The following is a 21,281-nucleotide window of genomic DNA, read 5'->3' as shown; positions in this document are numbered from 1 at the left end:
GAGAGTAGGTCTTGCTATGTTGCCCAGGTGGTTTCAAACTCCTAATCTCAAGCAATCCTTCCAACCTTGGTCTCCCAAAGTGCTGGGATTACAGGCATGAGCTACTGTGCTCAGTCGCAAATCACTTTATAGAAACTCAATGACAACAGCTCTAATTCTAGTGTCCATATTAAAGCACAGTTTATTTCTGTCTCCGCACTACCACTCCCTTAAACATTTGGTCTCTCAGGTCCCATTTAAAAGGTTACCCCCTCAAACAGTATTCTTGTTTTCATTATGTCTCTTCATTGAAATATTCACACAGTAGGCCTAGTTAGCTTTGTCCAGTTGCATTTTATTTTCCCTATCTCTCCACCACTGCCCCACCCCCAACATAAAAACACACTTATAGCCACAAGAGGCATAGGCAAAGGTATAATTTGGATGTTTATGGACCTGCTGTCTTGACAAGGATCCAGGTCTGGTTGATTGACTTTAGTACACTGACCATATGCAGAACATGTCTGCTACAGTGTAACACTTTCAAATGCCATCATTAACTTTTACAGTAACTGGTATTTTATAGTTTTCATCTTCTGAATAAAAATCACAAATACATTTTTTGCTTCATGTCATTAATGTCCAGTTACCTTATTATCTGAACAAGGCAATGTTATGTAACATTGGTTGATATATAAAGCAGCACTTTGCCTCCACAACTGAGGACTCTTAACATATAAATATAAAGGGGATTGTTTTTCTCTTAAAAAGATAGACTGGCCATTTGCTGGCCATAGAATTTTCCTAAGAGATTCAACTAGGTTTATGCTTTGGAGTGACCTCAGCAATTGCTGGTGACTGCAGCTGGAAAAACAAAACAAAGCAAAACAAAAAACCAGCTGTCGATGGTTTCAATAAGCTTAAGGAAACCACATAACTCCCCATCTCCATATTTTTATTGTGGCAATTAAAATGAGACTTAATGGATTTTAAACACACAGAGGCATGCATGTGCCAGGCACTACTAGGTAATATTTGCAGCCAAACACACCGTCCTAGGTCCCCGCATTAATCACAACCTGTTACTTGATTTTTTTTTTCCCCTCTGAGTAGTAATGGAGGTTAAGAATTGTGTGTATGGGAGGAGCATATTCTACTCATTAAAACTTTGATTTCTGCCCTGGATATAACAAACCTCAATATACGAGCAGTGTACTAGAAGTAAGCTGTCCATGGTAATGGGAGTAAATTTAAATCTATAAAGTGGAATCCCTTTATGATGAGGATATTAATCCCTATTACCAATTAGATAAATCATACTAGGAGTTTCGGTTTATTTTCAAAATCACCTTCTAACTAGGTCCCAGAGGACTCAATTTAAGCCATAGGTAACTGAACCATATAATGAAAGAATCGAAATGTAATGCAGTTCTATAGTACTTAAGAGATTGTTATTTCTCTCCATGATAAAACCTTTATATAGTGAAACTCTGAACTGAGTTCAAATTCACATTTTTTCTCCCATATTTTTTGAATGACAAGTTATTAAACAAACTAGGCATTTCACCTTGAAATAAAGCAAGATTAAAAGGAACACAGTACTATTGCTATTATCAAATCAGCTTCATTATATGTTTTCACAAAAAAGACATACAAATAATGAAAGTCATAACTCATTTATTGAATGAATAGTATATGCAAGAATACCAATAAAAGGAAACTAATACTACAAACTACAATTTTGAAAATAAAGCCAATATAACAGGAACAAAATATACATAACATGAGAGGAATGTTTGATTTTTGACCCATAATGCATTCCTTATCTTTACAATTAATCTAAATGTCTGTTAGAACAAAACTGTATACCTTGGTCTAACTTCAGCGCTTTTTAAAAAAGCAACAACACTCTAGAACACTTTTGCTTTTGCTTTGAGATATTTGAGATTCACACATTTGTTCAAGTACATAGATTCTGATTCAATAGATCTACAGATTTCTTAATATCTTGAGTAGCATGTACTTGTGAGCAAGTACTATCTGAAATTCTAAAATTGCTGATCCTTAAAATAAAATTTATTTCAGTTGTGGGTTTTTAATAAATTGAGATGAAAGTAAAATTCACCCCCCTTCCCCCCTCCCCCCAGGAACAAAGAGTTCTTATTAAAGTATAGAAACTCAAGTCTATCTTTCTACTCTAAAGAACATTTCTTACTAACATTTCTGGTAAGGCAATAAAATGCTCCAGAATAATCTTCAATATACGCTTGCAAAGATTACACTGTTTAATATCAATAACAAAAAAAAAACCAAAAAACAAAACAAGAAAAAAAGAAAAAAGGAAAGAAAGAAAAGACATTTCAAAATTTCAGGCTAAAATATGCATAAAAGACAGTTATGGCAGTATTTTTTGAAATGATGTAAATGTTATATACTTATCAAATAATGTCATGCTTATTAAAACTACAGTTAAGGACTTAAGAGATGTACAGTAAATACACTGCTGAGGTCCATTTTTCTAAATATTAATACCACAATGTAATTACTACCCAGAAGATGATGATGCTACTTGGGAACTTAAGTACTGTACAATTTTTACATTGTAAGGCACTTTTACTCAGCATGTGATGAAAACATGATTAGAGAATCAAAATATTAGAGGTTTACAACCAAAAGTGATTTTTCATGTGACTTTGATTTACATTTCAATTTTTAATGAAAGATTGTTTAGCCAATCACACCACAGTGAGAAAAACAGGTAGTCAGCCACTTATCTAGCCAACCAAAAGGTAAAGTGCTATTCTGGTTGGCAGGGGCAGAAAAAGGGCTGAAGAAACCCATACAAAGTCATACATTTTACTACATAACAAATCCATCAACTGACAGCTATAGTATTTGAAGTCCTTTACATAATTATTGACTGGCCATGATTACCCCTGGCACCTTCCATTTTTCCTAAAAAAAAATTGATTACAGTAGTTGTCCAAAAATGAAGGAGCTCTGTTGTCCCATGGGTAAGTCTATGGCACACAATGTAAAAAATGATCTAGACACAGTGATTTAAAGATTTAAAAAAAATAATGATTTTCAAGCTGTTGTAAGGAAATAAAGTACAGATCCTTTGGGAAAAGTCACATAGCTTGGTAAACAAACATCTAGATCTGTTCTTGCACTTCAAGTCATGATGAATTTTGAAAATTAATCACATACACACAAAAAACCCCCAATGTCATATTAAGAGCAAAAAGAGAAAACATATAGGGCAACCCACTACTAAAGCTACTTTCCTTCTAAAAATAACAATAAAAGATGATTAAAATAAAGCAAGCATTGAGTCCCTTGATTTAAGTAAATGTGTGAAAACACACTTAACAAACGTGATCATAAGGGACTAGCAATTAAAAAAATCAATCATTAATAAGCACAGTGTAATTTTCCACCTGTTACATTTTTAAAATGCTGTTCTATCAGCTGCAGAATATCTCAATGTATAGTTAATATGTTATTTCTTATTTGCAAATCTGCTTTATTGTGGTAGATTAACTAATAATTCAGAATTCAGAATCCCTCCCCTTGGTTTGAGGTGCTATGGTAATATTAGGCAGACCACAACTAAAGTTTTTTGGTTTTGCCATAAAGAAATATATAAATGTGCTTCAGCAGGTAAGTGGAAGAAAATATCACTAGCTAGAAATGCCAGTGTGAAAATCCTCTCTAAAAAGCTGGGTTCTTAGGCTTTCATAAACAATTCTGATGATCAATAAAACAACACTGAGCCCTACCAGAAGAAAAGCAGGGCACAAAAGCCTATTTTATAGGTAATCAAAGCAATGACTGAAAACATTTAAAATATTAAATAAAGTTTCTAAAATAGTGGTCACAAAATTAAAAATAAATACTGTTTTATGCAAAGACTGTTTTTTACTCCTACAGCACACGAGACCTCTTTACACACTTTGGGCCAATATATAAAGTGTTCCATACAACAGGGCACTTGAGAGGAACAGGTTTGGGACGTGGTATCTAAAGTCCTTTAGCGAGCGGTAACCCTTTAAATCTTAAAGAGGTTTAATTTGCTGTTGCCAAATGTTATCGTTTAAACTTGAAAGGATTCAATCATTTTGCCAGAAGCCCTCTGTATGACATGGAAACAGAAGAGGTGTACTGTCACGAGAATTTTGGCATAAGCACTGGAGCTCATAGCTTATAATCACCAGTTGCCTGAGTCCATGCTGGTCAGTGAGAACAACTTTAACAGGAACCAAATGAAAAGCTTTAGCATACTTCTTGGAAGAGAGTTTTAGCATGTGCTGTCAAAGCCAAGAGAAAAAGAAGATTCTCTTCATTTCTAGCCTCTATTAAGTACTTGAGTGTGAAAAAAAATCCACAAATTACCATGTGTTGCCACCAGTGGCATGTTTGCATTGTAAAGTAAAATTTGCTTATGCTTTCCCTTGAGTATGAATCCACTACACAAACTTAAACACTCTAAACAGTAGAACTTTGTTCAGTCCAGAAATATAGCTTACTTCATTTCAATGTCTGCTTTAACTGTTGACACTATACACAGGGTTAATAGTGTTTCAATTGCTTCCCAGAAACTGCAAACTACAGCTACGTAATATCAACATGTCAAACTCAGCCTTCTAGGGAAGGCTCATAAAACAAACAAGACATTTTAGGCAGTTCAATGAAGGATCTAAGAGTTGGGCAGTAAAAAGTTACAAACCCTTTTCGATTTTAGAAAACAGTGAAAAAAGAATAGTAGTTATGGATGTCTTATTCATTCTCAGTTTTCTAACTCTGTCCCATGAACCTGTTTAAAAGATGATAAAAAAATGTAAAATATCATGCTTGAGGGGCACACAATCAATATAATGTTATTGAGGAGTGAGACTATCTTACTGATTCAACATTACAACTACATTTATTCATAAAGTGGATAGCTTGTTTTTACGATTATAAAATCAGCTAGTTTAAAAAAAAACTACTATGCAAGCCCACAAAATCCTCAGCATTCTAGTAACATGCTCTTAATTAAGTATAATAAGATTAAAAAATCTTACTGCATACCATTACTTCAACATGTCTTTATCAGTGTGTATTGTATCCTGACAACAGATCCCATATAATTAACTTTCATACCTAGTTTCCATTAAGTTGCTGCTGAGTTAGTTGTTGCTGATCAATTTCTACTTTTCCCCGGCTTTTACTCTCTCGTTCCTCATCTTCTTCATCTCGCTCATCATTTCCACTATGATTTTTACAATACAGTCTACAATGATGAAAGACAAAAATCTCAAAATGTTTTGTCATTGTTGATGAGAATACATTCATGCCATTGTTAGTAGGTGAGGTTGGTGCCTGTTTAAAATATGGGTTTCCTCATCCATACTTAAAAATATTCCACGATTAGTTACAGGTCTATGTCTATCTGAAATATAGGAGAACATACTATAATTGAGATAAAACTTCATCTGAAATAAAACCTTTGGTTTAGGATGACAGTTATATGGCAATTCCTTATTTGGCTCAATGGAATTAAAAGTAAAGTTTTTGGCCAACTTGAAAATAACAACTTTCAAGTATCTGGATGAAATAATCAAATTCTATACATTTGTTTCCTATACAGAATTTAAAATCACATTTTAGGAAATATATATTCTATATATACTGCTGCTTTCTGCTCACATTTCATGAAACAATTTTACTCAAACCCTTCGAATGCCTTTTCATCATTAGTGTTCTAGCTTTCACTAGAATACCTTTCATGAGTCATTCAACTGTTTCCTGGCACTGCATTTGGCTACGTCTCTCTTAATCTAGACTGGTCCCTCCAACTTCTTGTTTTCTCATGACGCTGACTTTTCTGGATGCAATCAGGTCAGACAGCTTGTCAACTGTAGCACACTCTGGATTTGTCTAATTGTGATACTGTTTTATTTGGTTCTCCCTCACTCTGCATTTCCTATAAACTGGAAATAAGGTCTAAGGGCTTGGTTAGCATCAGGTTCAACTTTTCTTTTTTTAGTCAAGACACTTTTTAGGTGATCCTGCATATTTCAGGAAGCATGCAATTTCAAACTGATGCTATGTTTGATCATTTGGTTAAGGTGGTGGTGATGGCCAGATTTCTCCATCGTAAAGGTAGGTTTTCCCTTTAAAACTAGATAGTAATCCCTGGAGTCATACTTTGATACTATGCTGTTCCACAACCTTTTATTTGGGTATATACACTGTACATTTGAAAAATGATCCTTCTGCCTCAGCTTCCTGAGTAGCTTGGATTATAGGCATGGGCCACCACACCTGGCTAATTTTTCTATTTTTAGTAGAGACAGGGTCTTGCTCTTTTTCAGATTGGTCTTGAACTCCTGACCTCAAGCAACCCTCCCGCCTCAGCCTCCCAGAGTGCTAGGATTACAGGTGTGAGCCACCTTGCCTGGCCGAAATTCATTAAGTTTTTAATAAAAATAGTAATGTAGGTGATTTTGGGCAATTAAAGAAGGGTAGGCTGATCTGAGCTCAGTTTTAAGTCAATTATACACAAGATAATAATGAAAAAATGCTTAGAAAACATTCCCTGGATGCCCTCTTGTGGTCAACAACAGATAAAAGAAGATCGTATAGGAATTTCACATGTCACAAATAGATGATCTAAACTAGGTCTAACATTTGAGTAGAATAAAAGGCAGGGGTGGGGTTGAGGGGGCACAACAGTGGACAGCATTAACAACTGACTTCAATCTAGTTTTGCTCATTATTTTTCTTTTTAGTCTTAACATATTTTCAATAGGGAGAATTTGTACTTTTCAAATGCTACACATTGGGAACTATCTCTTTTTTTAATCACGTGGGACTTTTACAGGACAACTTATTGGTGTTCTTCAACAAGTAGGGGGAGAAAGGACGGACTGGGGTAGGAATTGCTCCATATTAAAATAGACTTATGAGAAATATCAAATGCAATGGATGAACCTTGTATATATCCAAATTTTAAGAAATTAAATCTAAAATGACATTTTCAAGACAATTGGAGAAATATGAAAATGGATTCAGTATAAGATGATACTAAGAAATAATTGTTAATTTTACAAACTGTGATGATGGGATAGTGACTAAGTAAGAAACAACTACACTTTTAAGATACACAAACTGACGTATGTAGGGATAAAATGACAAGAGATATAGGACTCTGCTTTGACATACTTCAGGAAATAAAACAACAGCTAAAACAACTCTGGCAATAACTTGGTAACTGCTGATGTGGGGAGTTGTTATACTATTCTATTTTTGTTTACATTTGAAAATCTTTTCAATAGAAAGTTTCCTCTAAAAGGAAAAGTGCTTTGTTGTTAGAACAAATTTTAATCTTTTTATGGTGTTATTTTTCATTTGTAGATTATTTCCCATAGGCCCTTATGTGCCCTTTACCAGTCTAGGCACCAAGGTCAGAGGTGTCAACCAGTCAAACAAGATCCCTGCTGTCACAGAACTCACTTTTCTATGGTGAGAGACTGATATTTTAAAAAAATTCATATTTAAATACTTTAAAAGTACAATAAAAGACAATGAAACAGGATAAATATAAATAAAAATCATTATATACTCCTCCTTTGCCTTTTGAATATGACTATAGGCAGGATCCAGAAAGGGCTGGTAAGGAACAAAGGCCACATTTAGGAGATAGGAAAGCCAATCCATTCAGAAATATTCCTCCTTGCATTTCCTTCTATTTTTTCATTCTTAACTCCCCAAACTATCTGCATATGTACTCTTATTTGAACTCAACGGTCTCTGTCTGGAACCCACATTATAAGCAGATTTTAGAAACAACTTTCAATGTGAAAAAAATATTTTGAAAAAGCAATTCAAATCATCATGGATCCCAATGCAAATACTTTTGTTTAGAGATGGTCACTGAAACATGGTTTTCTAATAGTTAGAAAGTAAAAACAGGTTGGGTGTGATGGCTCATGCTTGTAATCCTAGTGCTTTGGGAGGCTGAGGCAGGAGGATCACTTGAACCCAGGAGTTCGAGACCAGCCTGGGTAACACAATGAGACACTGTCTCTACAAAAAATAAAAAAATTAGCCAGGTGTGGTGGCACGCACCTGTAGTCCCACCTACTCAGGAGGCTGAGGCAGGAGGATGGCTTGAGCCCAGGACTTTGAGGTTGCAGTGAGCTATGATAATGCCACTGTACTCTAGCCCAGGCAACAGAGTGAGACCTTGTCTCAAAAAAAAAAAAGGTAAAAACAACCTAAATGTCTAAAAAAGGAACCAATAAAACAAACTGATATACCCATATAATGGAATATTATACAACCATTAAAACAGATGTAAAATTGTTTAATGTCAGAAAAAAGGTCTCAGATATAGTAAGTGGAAAAGAGATTATAAAACAGTAGATATAAGAAAACCTTGTTTTTATAAATATACACATATACACAATCATACAAACATCTAGAAGAAAATATTCCAAAAGATTTAAAATTGTTATCTCTGGGTGGTCGAATTAAAGTTGACATTAAGTTTTTTTCTTGTCCATATATTTTTTTCCAAAATAAAAATGGATAATTATTATAATAAAAATATCTAAATAAAGTTAAAATTTAAATACAAAAATTCTCCACATAATTTGATTTAGGATGTTTAAAATGGGCCTGTTATTTTAAAATGTTAATGGCTACTTTAAATAATGATATATGACTCATGAAAATATTCAAACATAACAGAATTATATAATGGAGAATATAAAATTGCTTCTTCCCCTCCATCTCTATGCAACTAATGAGGTAATAACTGTTAAGTTTGCTCAATATGCTTCCAGAGAATTTTCTATATATACAAAACATACACACACAACGTGGAAGGACACCCCAAGGTTGAATGAGCAGAAAGATGGTAACTTGGGCCCCTGATGACCCTGAAAAACTACCTACCACATCTGGACTGCTTTCCTCTGCAAGTCTTTTAGGTGAAAAAACAACCCTCTATTTTGTTAAACTGCTGTTTTTCCCTCTGTTATATAAGGTAAACCTAACCATTACAAATAGAATATTATATAACATTTACTCTTTTAGATAAAATTATCAAAAAATTTGGATTTGATTAAAATTACATTAAGTTTAATAGATTGATCTGGTGAGAATAGGTATCTTTTAATGCTGAGTTTTTTATCAAGGAACGTAATATATTTCACCATTCATCTGAGTCCTTTGCAAAATGAATTTTTTTTTTCTTTCTTTTTTTTTTTTGGAGACAGAATCTTGTTCTGTCACCCTGGCTATAGTATAGTGGCGTCATCATAGCTCCCAGCAACCTCAAACTCCTGGGCTCAAGCGATCCTCCTGCCTCAGCCTCCCGAGTAGCTGGGACCACAGGCACACGCTACCATGCCTGGGTAATTTTTCCTATTTTGAGTAGAGACTGGGTCTTGCTCTTGCTCAGGCTAGTCTCAACCTCCTGAGCTCAAGCAATCCTCCCGCTTTGGCCTCCCAGAGCATCAGGATTACAGGCGTGAGCCGCTGCACCTGCCCAAAACACAAATTTTTTAAAGATGGAAAAGGTTCACCTTTAGTGTGTGTGTGTATGGGGGTTGGGAATGGTGGACATCTTTACATTTTCTAACTAGTTATTGCTGGAATTGTTTTTCTTAAAATCGTCTCATACTCAGCAACTTTACTGAGCTTTTGTTAATTTTAATAAATTCAGAGTTGATGTCTTTGGATTTTCTTGGTAGACAATGATATCAATAACAAAGATTGATCATTTTATTTATTATACGTTTTTCTTTCTTTTCTTGTTGCACCAGCTTAACCCTTCAGAAGAGCATTAAAAGTAATGCAAGTAGTTGGTGCCCTTGTCTTGTTCCTAATCTGAGTGAGTGTATTTAATCTAATGGTTCTCAATTAGAGACGAACATAAGAATCACCTGGAGAGTCATCAAAATATACAGTTTGGGCCTCAACCCAGACCTACTGAATTATAAATCTCCATGGGTGGGGCTCAGGCATGAACATTTTAAAAGAGGGCTCTATCCACCCAGGTGATTCTGTGGCTCAAACCTGGTTAAGAACCATTGCTCGTTTACTTTAACAACAATAAATAAACTATTTGCTGTTGTTTTCTCATAAACACCCTATTAAGATTCCTAGTTTACCAAGCATACTCTTGTTATCTTACTTTAAAATTCAGAAATTGATATTGAATGTTATCAAATGTCTTTTCACCATCTATCAGGAAAGTGATAGGATTTTTCTTTATAAATTATAATAAATCACATTAATGTATTTCCTAATTTTGAACAGTCTTTAAATTATTAGAATACAGAGCTGGATCTGATTTACTATTTCATTTAGGATTTGTATATATATATATTTATAAAAGTGAGATTGGTCTACAGTTTGTTTTTCTTTTGATGTATCTTCGATAGGTTTGATATCACAGTTATGCAAGCTTTACAGAATGCACCAAGTAGTTTTCCTTCTCTTGCTATGTGCTGGGCCTCTTTAAATAATATTGGAATGACCTGTTCTTTAAAGGCCTGACAAAACTCATTTGAAAAACATTTATGCCTTTAAGTTTGGCAAATTTTATAATACAGCATTAGTACCTTACACAGGCACTCAAATGACTAGGTGACTGTTTGTGTAAACTGCTTTTTACAAAGAATATTAGACTACTCTGAGTCACTGGTTTATTGCATACTAAGTACGTGAGAGTAAGGAAGTGCTTTACAACTCTGAAAGGCAAATCAAAAGTTCAGGGATCCCTACCAACTTATTCTCCATTTCATTAAACAAATGGAACCATTATAGATATACGCCAACACCACTAGCCCAAGGCAGCACAGGTAAGCGGAAGACCCATAAAAAAGAGAGTGACACACAATCCCAAATCTCCAAACCTTACTCTCTCATCATCTTTCCAAGAGAATCTTTTGGCTTCTATCTTCACAGCTACATCTTATTTTAAGCTACCAACAATTCTCACCAGACCATCAGCAATGGCTTCCTAACACAGCTCCCCATTTCCATCCTTGCTCTGTCCCACTGGAGAGTCTCACATACGCTGTTCTTTCTGCCTAGACCACCCCCCACAATGTTCACCTTTGTCCTTCCTATCTCAGCTCAAGCACTATTTCCTTCAGAAAATTCTTAAACACTCCCCACTATATACTAGGTTAGCTCTTCCTTCTTATATGCTCTCATAGCACTTTATAACTTCTTTAGAGCACTTACGTAGTCTGTAACTGTCTGGCCATTTAATTAATAGTCCTCTCCCAATAGACTGTAAGCTTCACGAGGACACAGTCTATGTCAGTTTTGATCACTAGTGTATGCCCAGCTCCTAGCACAATGCCTGGCACATAGTAAGCATAATTAACATTGGATGAATGAATACTAATCCAGGGATATGTAGTCAGAGGAAAATGCCAATTGCCGTACTCATTCCTTATATAAAGTGCTCAGTATTAAACACCTAAGAATACAGATCAAGTAAACTAATACCATCTATTTAAGGGCAGTTACTTACTGACATGTTTAAGGAAATGGACAATTGTTGTTTTCTTACTTGTAAATTCCTCGTGACATATTTTCAATGTATTTAGCTTTGTCTTGTACTCCACAGTGGTAATGGTAAGTCTTAACACAGGCTTTTATTTCACATCCAATAGTAGCACCGGGCTGACTGCAAAGTGTACATTTCTGTTTAAGGAAAGAAAGAATAATCATAAACAGTATTTCAAAATTTATGCAACCTTATTTATTCTATTTTAGTTATATTTTGGACATTCTAGTTTACAAACAAAACAGCATCCATTTCCTATTGAAAAAAGTACATTGAAGTTATTATACAGCATATAATTAAAATAATGGGGCAACTTAAACTATATTTTGATAAACTTACTAAGTCATCCCCTGATGTTTCCATTATTTTATATTTATAAACCACCAGCTTGTTAAAAAACTTTATTAACCATCAGGGTGTTGACATCCAAATATAGATAAGATGCACCTTAATACCCAAATATACAAAAAGAACGAATATTTTAGTGGTTGGCTTCTTTTTCTCCCTGAAGTCAGATTCTTTTATCTTATAATTGGGGGAAAGAATGAGAAATCAGGAAAGCACTTCCCCCAGAGAGGAAAAAGGACAGAAGGAAACTAAAGGGACTGAAATCCCTTCGAGATTTCTCAATTTGGCCTAGATCAGCCTTGCCTAAAGAATGTTCTGAGATTTAAAGGCACCTGTTGAAAAAAGGATTTCACAGTCAAATAAGTTTGAGAAATGATAGGTTAAGCAGATTGCTTTATTGCAGAACTTCTCACCGCCTATTCTCCAGGAAGGGTGGGGGGGTGCGGGAGGCCTAATAAACAGTTTCCAAGTTTATTGAACTCTAGATGCCCTCTTATTTTTGGAGGAGTGGGGAGCATCTTGATGGACTAATTTCCTTCGGAGCACACATGGAGGAAATGCTAGGTTAGTGTTTACCCTAACCCTCAATGGTCCAGAGGTAAACAATAAGGTGATCAAGAGAATTGAAGTGTCATCCTAGTCACCAATTTGGACTTTAGCTGTATGACACAACATCATGATATGATGAAGTAATTTTTCCCTAATTTTTTTGGTACTATGGATTCTGTTAAGAGTTTCATTTTAAAAGAGAATAATCAAAGCATCAATAAACTGAACTGGCTCTAAATGGAACAGATATCAATAATTTTCACACCTTGAAATATGCAGTTCCATAAAGAAAGGGTCATTTCTAATGGATTCAGACAAAGATCATAAATATCTGAAACCATTACATGAAAGACTGAAGGGGAATTTCACAATGGAGAAATCAGACTCACCACCTAAATCCAAGGATCAGACATTATGACCTGTCTGATGTGATAAAATATGGATGATATAGTTCCAACTGTGAAATATTCTTACCCCCCTAAAAAGTTCAAACTGAATCTAACCAAGCCTGTACATGTAACTACCACTTTAAAAGAAAATATGGTGGATAGAGGAACAAGTTAAATGGCATCATGAAAAGCAAACAGACAAAAAATGTGGGACATTCTACAGGACAATTAATTTTTTTAATAAGTCAATGGCATAGAAACAAAACCAAAAACAATGAAGAGAGGGAGGAGGGACTACCCTAGATTACTTAAGGGATATATAAGAACCAAATGCAACATGTGGTCCTCTGTTGGATCTTGAGTCACATAAATCAACCCTCAGAGATAGTTTTGGGACAGTTGAGGAAATACAAATATGAACTGGGTATTAAATGACACTGAGGAATTATTGTTAATTTATAAGGTGTAATGACATTGTGGTTAGGTAAGAAAATGTTCAATTATTAAGAGATACATACTGAACTATGTAGAGGTGAAGTGATAAGAAGTCTGAGCTCTGATTTAAAATACTTCAAGCAACAAGAATAAAGGGCATAGATGAAACGAGTGCAGCGAATTCTTGATAACTGATGAATCAAGGTGATGAATAGATGTGTATTACTAGTCTTTCTAATTTTGATATGTTTGAAAATTTTCACAACAAAAACATTGAAAAATTAAAGTCATTCTAAGCAACAATTGCTGTCTTAAAGAAAAGACTTTGCATTCTGCTGACATTTTATAATATTTAGAAGCTTTAAATGAGTAATTAATAAAAACGTCAATATTTCTTAAAGCTACTTATTAGTAATTCAGTATGTTTAAAAACATGAGACTAAGGCACATTTTACATTATTTTACAAAGGAAACTTTAAAGCTATGATAAACGTTTTAAGGGACATAACCATTTATGTGCACTTTAAACAGAAAGTCTCGGAAAAAAATTAAGCAAGCTTACACAATATAACATTTTAAATTTAACAAAGTTTGTCACATTCATATCCTCATTTATTTTATTAAAGGGCTCCTAAATACCTTGAAATATAAATCTTCTCAGTATAATTCTCTTAAGTAATGAAGTTACACAGAAAGAAATAAGTGTCAGTAACATTAGCATCCTTTATTACATTACAAATAAGTCAAACATATAATTTGATTTAACACGAACTACTTTATATTCAATTTTTTGATGACTGGATAAATTTGAGATATGTTCTAAATTTAAAGCAGAAAGTCAGGAGTAATGTTGCATAACAAATATAAAAACCACAGACCATTCTTTTTCCTCGCTTAATCTCTTGAAGTACAGTTTTAATATCAAAATCTCCAAATTCTGCTCTTGATGTTGTTGTGAGCTGGACTGTGCCAGAAGAAAACAACTAGAGGAGAAAAATGCAGGAACATTAACATTGAGAATCCTTATGAGAAAAAGACTAAACAAGATAATAACAAATGTGTTATATTACTTTAATTTCCTGAGAAAGATGATATTACCTCAATAATCAAGTTCTAACTCAAATATTTTTAATACATTCACATGTCTGATTAAAATATAACCCAAAATATAGACACCGAAATCAAACTAAGGTTGCCAGTGTGCAGCCAAGATTAAATAACCTGCTTCAAACAATGAAGATTTCATCGATGTCACCCTGTTGTCTCAACTGTTTTACATTTCCAGAAAGTTTTGAAAAATAGCTTAAACTGGCATATTTCATCCATAGATACAGATCAGAATCACCTGGGAATTTTTTCTTCCAAAATAGACAGGTCTGGGATCTACTCCATGGAGTCCTAGGTGCACATATTTTGGCAAAACCTCCCCAGGTAAATCTGATATGCACTCTGGTTAAGAACGTCTGATATAAATAATTTTAAAAACCTAATCATAAATGGGATGAATAATTCAATATAACCTAATTCAAAAACATTCATGTGTACTGCAAGTCAGGCCTGGATCTAAGGATGCTAAGATAAAAACTTATCCTCATATTATTCTTATCTTCAAGGAATTTGAGAGTCCATTAGGGAAGACAGGCTCGTAAATGAATAATTGCAATACAGTATGTTAAGTACTATAACAGAGATATTTGTTAGGTTATAGTGGAGGCCTAAAATGTCTTTCGTGACATGTTTATAAAGCTGAAATTTCACACTTATGAAATAATTAATTATGGATTATCTTGATTATGGTAACTATAATTAGAATTGCTTCAAATCCTACTAAAACATAAAAGCCATTATTTTTCAAAAGCTAAAGTTTATTAAGATTCGGGATTACCAGACATACTATTCATAACTCTAAAACATTAATGCTGGGGGGAAGTGCTATATTTGGTTACTAGCTAAATGATTTTCAAAAAAACTTGGGCTTAAAAGAACATAAAAAGAATCATGCTTACCATGCACTTATAATGTGCAGCTGCCTTCTTGGCATTAAATATATGCAGTTTTCCTCTTGCTTCATTTTCTTCCTCCCCTACATGACAAAATCCACATTTAGGCCTAGTGTCACTAGGGCTGCTTCTGTGTGGAGACCTATCTCTCTGCAAATATAAAAAGAAAAAAAGAACTTAAAAAAATCCACAAAAATATGCTATTAGTATTTCAAGTTTATTTAACATTTCAAATGATGAACTTTACCTATAGACACAGTTTAAATGAAATAGTCATAGTGCTACAAAAAGTAACAATCCAACCCTTTTCTACTTACATAGGAACTACTTTCCATTTCATCTGTTCCATGGGAGGATGTGGACCTGGTATCTTCCGACAGCCCTTTAAAATTAGTTTTTCTTGGCCTTCCTTTGCGACTTTTCTTTTTACTTTTAGGTGATGAGGGCTCCAGTTCATGTTCATTAAAACTTTCTTCTAAATCAGCTGCTTAAAAATGAACAAAAGCTTTTTATAGACCAATCTTAAAATGAACATTAGTTCATGGGTCCTTAGGACATACCTTTATCCTTAGAAAGAAACTGTCTCCAGAAATGAGGAGAAATGGTCTGTGGTATGTTCAATATAGCAACTTAATGTTTCAGATAAATGTAACAAAAATCAAATCCAAAAAAACAGTTTAATAAATTAATATTTAGAACTAGCTCTTGCATTATTTCTTTTAACTACAGGTTTCAAAGAGTTTTATATCACACTGTTGGTGAAATTAGAACACTTACCTAGAAAATAAACTTACCATAACTTGGAAAACTAAGTGAAAATAAAGTAGGTATATCTGTGCTAGCCAATCCAGTAGCTAATACTAATATGTGGCTTTTAAAAATTTAAATCATGCCCAGTGTGGTGGCTCACACCTATAATCCCAGCACTTTGGGAAGCCGAGGTGGGAAGATTGCTTGAGGGTAGGAGTTCAAGACCCCAACTCTATAAAAACAAAAAAAGTTAGCCACTGCTGTAGTCCTAGCTACTCAGGAGGCTGAGGCAGAAGGATCGCTTGAGCCCAGAAGTTTGTGTTTACAGTGAGCTATGATTGGGCCATGCCACTGCACTCCAGCGTGGGTGACAGAGCAAGACCCTATCTTCCAAAAAAATTGTTTTAAGCCAGTTATAATTAAATAAAATTAAGACTTCACTTTCTCAGTCACACTGACCACATTTCAAGAGCTTATTAGCCATATGTGGCTAGTTGCAACTCTGTTAGAACAGATAAAGACTTTTCATCATCACAGAAAAGTTCTGAACAGCATAGCTCTTCAAACTACCACGAAAACTGAATGAACAGATTCAACAATGAAGTAATCTACAATTGAACTGATCAAATAATTAAACAAATATTAAGCACAAAAGAAATTTCTGACATAAGTGGTAAAAAAGCTATATTGCAAGTTAGTTGTGTATACTTTAATGGATTAAACAAAATTCATGCAGAAATTTTAGAATTGCATTTCTCAGCAATTTGAAAAGAATTTATATCATTAATGGAAGGTGTTTCATTCAGTTATTTACTACAAATATTTTATTTATTGAGGGCCTACTGTACCCAAAACAATGTATTTAGTGTTATAAAAGGTATAAAAACCAAGTGTTCACTTGTCTTAGGGTCAAACTATAGAAAGTTTTAGGGATAGCTCTTCATTGTTTTTTTCCTTTACCATGTTATGATTATAATTCTAGAGACTAATTTCTCAATGAGAAAGCATATCAACTCCTATTCTCAGATGCTAATATCTTTCCTAATACTTTAAAGGTTTTTTTGTTGTTTTTTTTAGAAACAAACGCACATTTACCATGCTCAGAAAACGGCAATTCAATTAGTATACTTGACTATATATAAACTAAGGGAACTGCAAGTATTAGACTGTTTGTAAAAAAACAATTTACATGAATGCAACTTCACGTAATTAAGGCAGGATTTGAGAGGGTAAAGGGGAAAAGGTAAAAGTTACTGGATAGTGTTTTATACATGCGAATAACTCTTCCTGTGAAGACAGAGAAGTAAATTAAAGATGTTTTCTGACCTTAACACTATAGCAAATTTCATATCGGAACATACTACCTACTTGAAATACTCAAATTGACAATTTTTAAGACACAGAATTTCATTAAAGCAGTTATAATTACTTGCACTTGCCCAAAATTAAAAATTCTTAAAATAAAAAATCATAACCAAATGTTTCAATTATTCTGATATATGTATATATATAAAACATTCAGTTATGTATATATATATATAGATACATAATATATTCAATTATCTGTAATAAAAGCAATATCACTAACACCATCATAACACTACATTATTAAACATCTATAAAGAAATTACTTAAGAACTGATTCCATTATGAGGCCAACATGCTAGTTTTCCACAAGACATTTGTCCTAAATATGGAATCATTCAGCATAAAATTTTACTAGTTTAAAAATGTTTTATTTTTAACTATTACAGGTACATAATAGTTGTAGAACAGCATAAAATTTTAAGGAACTTTAATGGCAATAGTAAAAGTCACAAAGGATTCATAGATTAACTATATTAGACTTAAAAACTTCTGAAAAGTAAAAAAGTGGTTAGTTAAAAGGCAAATAGTAAACTGTAAAAATATCTGCTGTACCTGTGACAAAGGATTAATATTCTCACAATATGATAAGCTCATATAAAATTGAGACCAAAATAGAAAGATGGATCAAGTATATGAGATAATTCATAGAATATAAATAGTTAATAAACATACTTTAAAAATATTTAACTCTTCTCGAATCAAAGTACAAATTAAGTGATATATCATTTTCACCTATCAAAACAGAGCAGACTTTAATTATAAAAAGCTATAATAAACCCCCCAAAATGTGTTAGAAATAAAAATATCAAAGAAGTGCCTCCTAAATGGAGAGATAAACCATACTTCTGAATGAACAGGACTGATATTAGAAAATCAGTTCTCACTAACCTGACTTAGTAAAAATTCTGATAAAATAGGACTTAAAGTTGATTCTGTGGTTTTCTGGAAAAGTAAATGGACAAGAATACACAAGAATATCTTTTAAAAAAGATATCAAAATATACTATAAAGCAACAGCAGTTGAAACACTGGCACAAGAATAGATATATATCAGTGGACGAAAATAGCAAGTTTGAAGACACACCCATGTGCATGTGGAAATTTAGAGTATGATAATGGTGGTATTTCAGATGAGTGGGGAAAAGACATTGTGGCACAAATGGCTATCCATTTTTTTAAAAAAAACTGAGATTCCTTTCCTCATACTATATAAAAAAATTAGAGCTGGATAAAAATCTAATCATAAAATAAACTATAAATAGATGAGAATATTTTTTATAATCTTGGGCTCAGGATACGTAAGAGGCCATAAAGGAAAAGATTGAGAGAGCTGATTAAAAATTAGTAATTTTTATATAGCAAAAGGTATCATAAACTAAGCTAAAAGTAAATTGGGAAATAATTTGCATATGGTGACAGTAAATTAATATCTGTATATTTCAGAGAGTACCTACAAATCAATTTTAAAAAGACAAACTCCAAGAGAAAAATTCACAAAGGATAGGAACAGGCAATTCACAGAAGAAATATAAATCACTAAAAAAACATGAACAGAAGCCCAACCTTACTAGTGATAATGGAAGTGAAAATTAAATGAGATAATCAGATAGGCAAAAATTAAAGACTGATAATATCCAGCACAGGTATTGGAATTAGACACTGTTGGAGGGAGCATAAACTGGGTAAGTGGTTTCAGAAGCAATGCAACAGTACTTATTTCCAATGTTAAATGCACAGACCCTTTGACCTGACAACCCCATTTCTAGGACTTTATCCGATAGGATCACTCTTATAAGTACGTAAGTATATATACACAAGGAAGATTGCTCAAGTACTATTTGTAATCATGAAAAAAATAGACATAACTAATTTTTATTAATAGACAAATCCTTCAACAAATTATGGTTCTATTTATTCTATGGAATATATTATAACACAATTGTTAAAAAGAATGAGGTAGATACGTATGTACCAACAGGGAAGGAGGTCTGTGACATATCACAGAATGAAAAGAGCAAGTTGTGTAACATTATGTGTATATATAGTATGATGCCATTGTATTTTTTAAAAAGTATGTGAATACATACATATGTAAGTTTATAGGTATGTAAAAGAGATTCTGGTAAGATACACACCAAATTGTTATTACTAGTTACTCCTAGAGAATGTGATTTGGGGGCAAGGAGAGGGCTTTTTAAACTACTTTAATTTTTTTTTTTGGAGACAGAGTCTCACTCTGTTGCCTTGGCTAGAGTGCCGTGGTGTCAGCCTAGCTCACAACAACCTCAAATTCCTGGGCTCAAGCGATCCTCCTGCCTCAGCCTCCCAGGAGCTGGGACTATGGGCATGTGCCACCATGCCCGGCTAATTTTTTCTATATATGTTTTTAGTTGTCTGGCTAATTTCTTCCTACTTTTTTTTTTTTAGTGGAGATGGGGGTCTCGCTCTTGCTCAGGCTGGTCTGGAACTCCTGACCTTGAGCGATCCTCCTGCCTCGGCCTTCCAGAGTGCTAAGATTACAGGCGTGAGCCACCATGCCAGCCACTACTTTAATTTTAATAGAACTTTTGTACTATTTAATTTTTAAAATAATGGGCAATATGCTACTTTTGTAATTAAAAGAATTTATAACATCCAAGGTAGTGAAAGGGGGGAGACGATCTACTGCTGATGGCAATTAACCTAGCATAATCTTTCTGGAAAGCAATATGGCAACGTGCATCAGGAACCTTAAAAAGTTTGTGCCTGTAGGCTCAGTGATTTCAGTTATAGGAATTTAACTTAAAAAATAATTGAGAGCCAGGCATGGTGACACACACCTAAGTCCCAGCTACTCAGTAGGTTGAGGTGGGAGGATCACTTGAGCCCAGGAGTTGAAGGCCAGCCTGGGCAATATGGCAAGACACAGCCTTTAAATAAAAAAAATAATTGAAAATGTGAATACAAAGCTAGTCACAGCACCTATGTTTAAATTTTCCATGGTTGCAACCCACTGCTTTTTTCCCCAACTTAAAATTTGAAAATGTTTTACCATTTTAAAAAATTATTTTTCTTTTCTAATTATAAATGACTATTTGCATAAATGAAGTAAAAATCTTCCTTTCACCTACTTCTACCTGTTCTGCACTGCCAGCTGGCTCCTTAGCCTCCTTCCTTGCTTCCTGTGAGCTGCCCTCTCTTTCTCCCAGGTAATCATTGTTAATTGCTACTTTTCTCAACCTCAGTGGTTAAGAGCCCGAGTTTGAATCTTGGATCTGCTATATACCATGTGTCCTGGGACCTTAGACCTACCTCAGAGGGCTCTTGATGAATCACATGAGTTAGTTCATGTACAATAGTCAGAATAGTGCCTGGCACATAAGATACTCTCAATAAATGTTAACTATTATTTTCTCTGCATGTGCAAATGTTCTTTAAAAGGATACACAAACAAATGGCATTCTAAGCACACTATTCTACATGTTGCTTTTTCCACTTAATATAGCTTGACAACTTTCCATGCCAGTATATGCAAATTCACCTCCTTTCTTGTAAGAGCTAATAGTAATCTACTGTAACCAGCCCCCTATTTTGTGACTTCTAAGTTTTGATTGTTTCTGCTACTATAAATGTGATAAGCATCTTTCTCCATTTATCTTTGCTTATTTGTATGATATCTTAACAGGTTTCTTTTGTAAATATATATAAATATATGTAAGTTGGAAATATTCACAATAAGAGCTAACATTCGAGCTTTTGAGTTTTTACTATGCCAGATTTGCTACACAGTTTATATGCATTATCTCAACTGAGCCTCACAACAACCCCATTAAGTTGTATCAGTCATCTTCCCAATGCCCCTGAAAAAACAGAAAACTGAGTCACAAGTGACTTGGAGTGTGCACA

The 21,281-nt window shown here is 33.9% G+C and overlaps 1 protein-coding gene across 1 annotated transcript in view; it reads right to left on the bottom strand.

Annotated features, from left to right (window-relative positions):
* Positions 1–4,415: 4,415 nt before the first annotated feature.
* The window catches only part of PHF6 (PHD finger protein 6), a 39,886-nt gene continuing 23,020 nt past the window's right edge, over positions 4,416–21,281 (bottom strand). The window contains exons 5-10 of the mRNA XM_012653489.1: positions 15,596–15,762; positions 15,285–15,428; positions 14,157–14,261; positions 11,561–11,694; positions 5,125–5,254; positions 4,416–4,795 (exon numbers count right to left, since the gene is read on the bottom strand). Coding sequence (XP_012508943.1) covers positions 5,125–5,254; positions 11,561–11,694; positions 14,157–14,261; positions 15,285–15,428; positions 15,596–15,762 — 680 coding nt within the window. The 3' untranslated portion in view covers positions 4,416–4,795. The remainder of the gene's footprint in view (positions 4,796–5,124; positions 5,255–11,560; positions 11,695–14,156; positions 14,262–15,284; positions 15,429–15,595; positions 15,763–21,281) is intronic.

The sequence above is a fragment of the Propithecus coquereli genome, unplaced genomic scaffold, assembly GCF_000956105.1.
Source record: "Propithecus coquereli isolate 6110/MARCELLA unplaced genomic scaffold, Pcoq_1.0 Scaffold42, whole genome shotgun sequence".
NCBI lineage: Eukaryota > Metazoa > Chordata > Mammalia > Primates > Indriidae > Propithecus > Propithecus coquereli.
The sequence above is the reverse complement of the archived record's forward strand: the minus strand, read 5'-3'. Positions and strand labels throughout refer to the sequence as shown.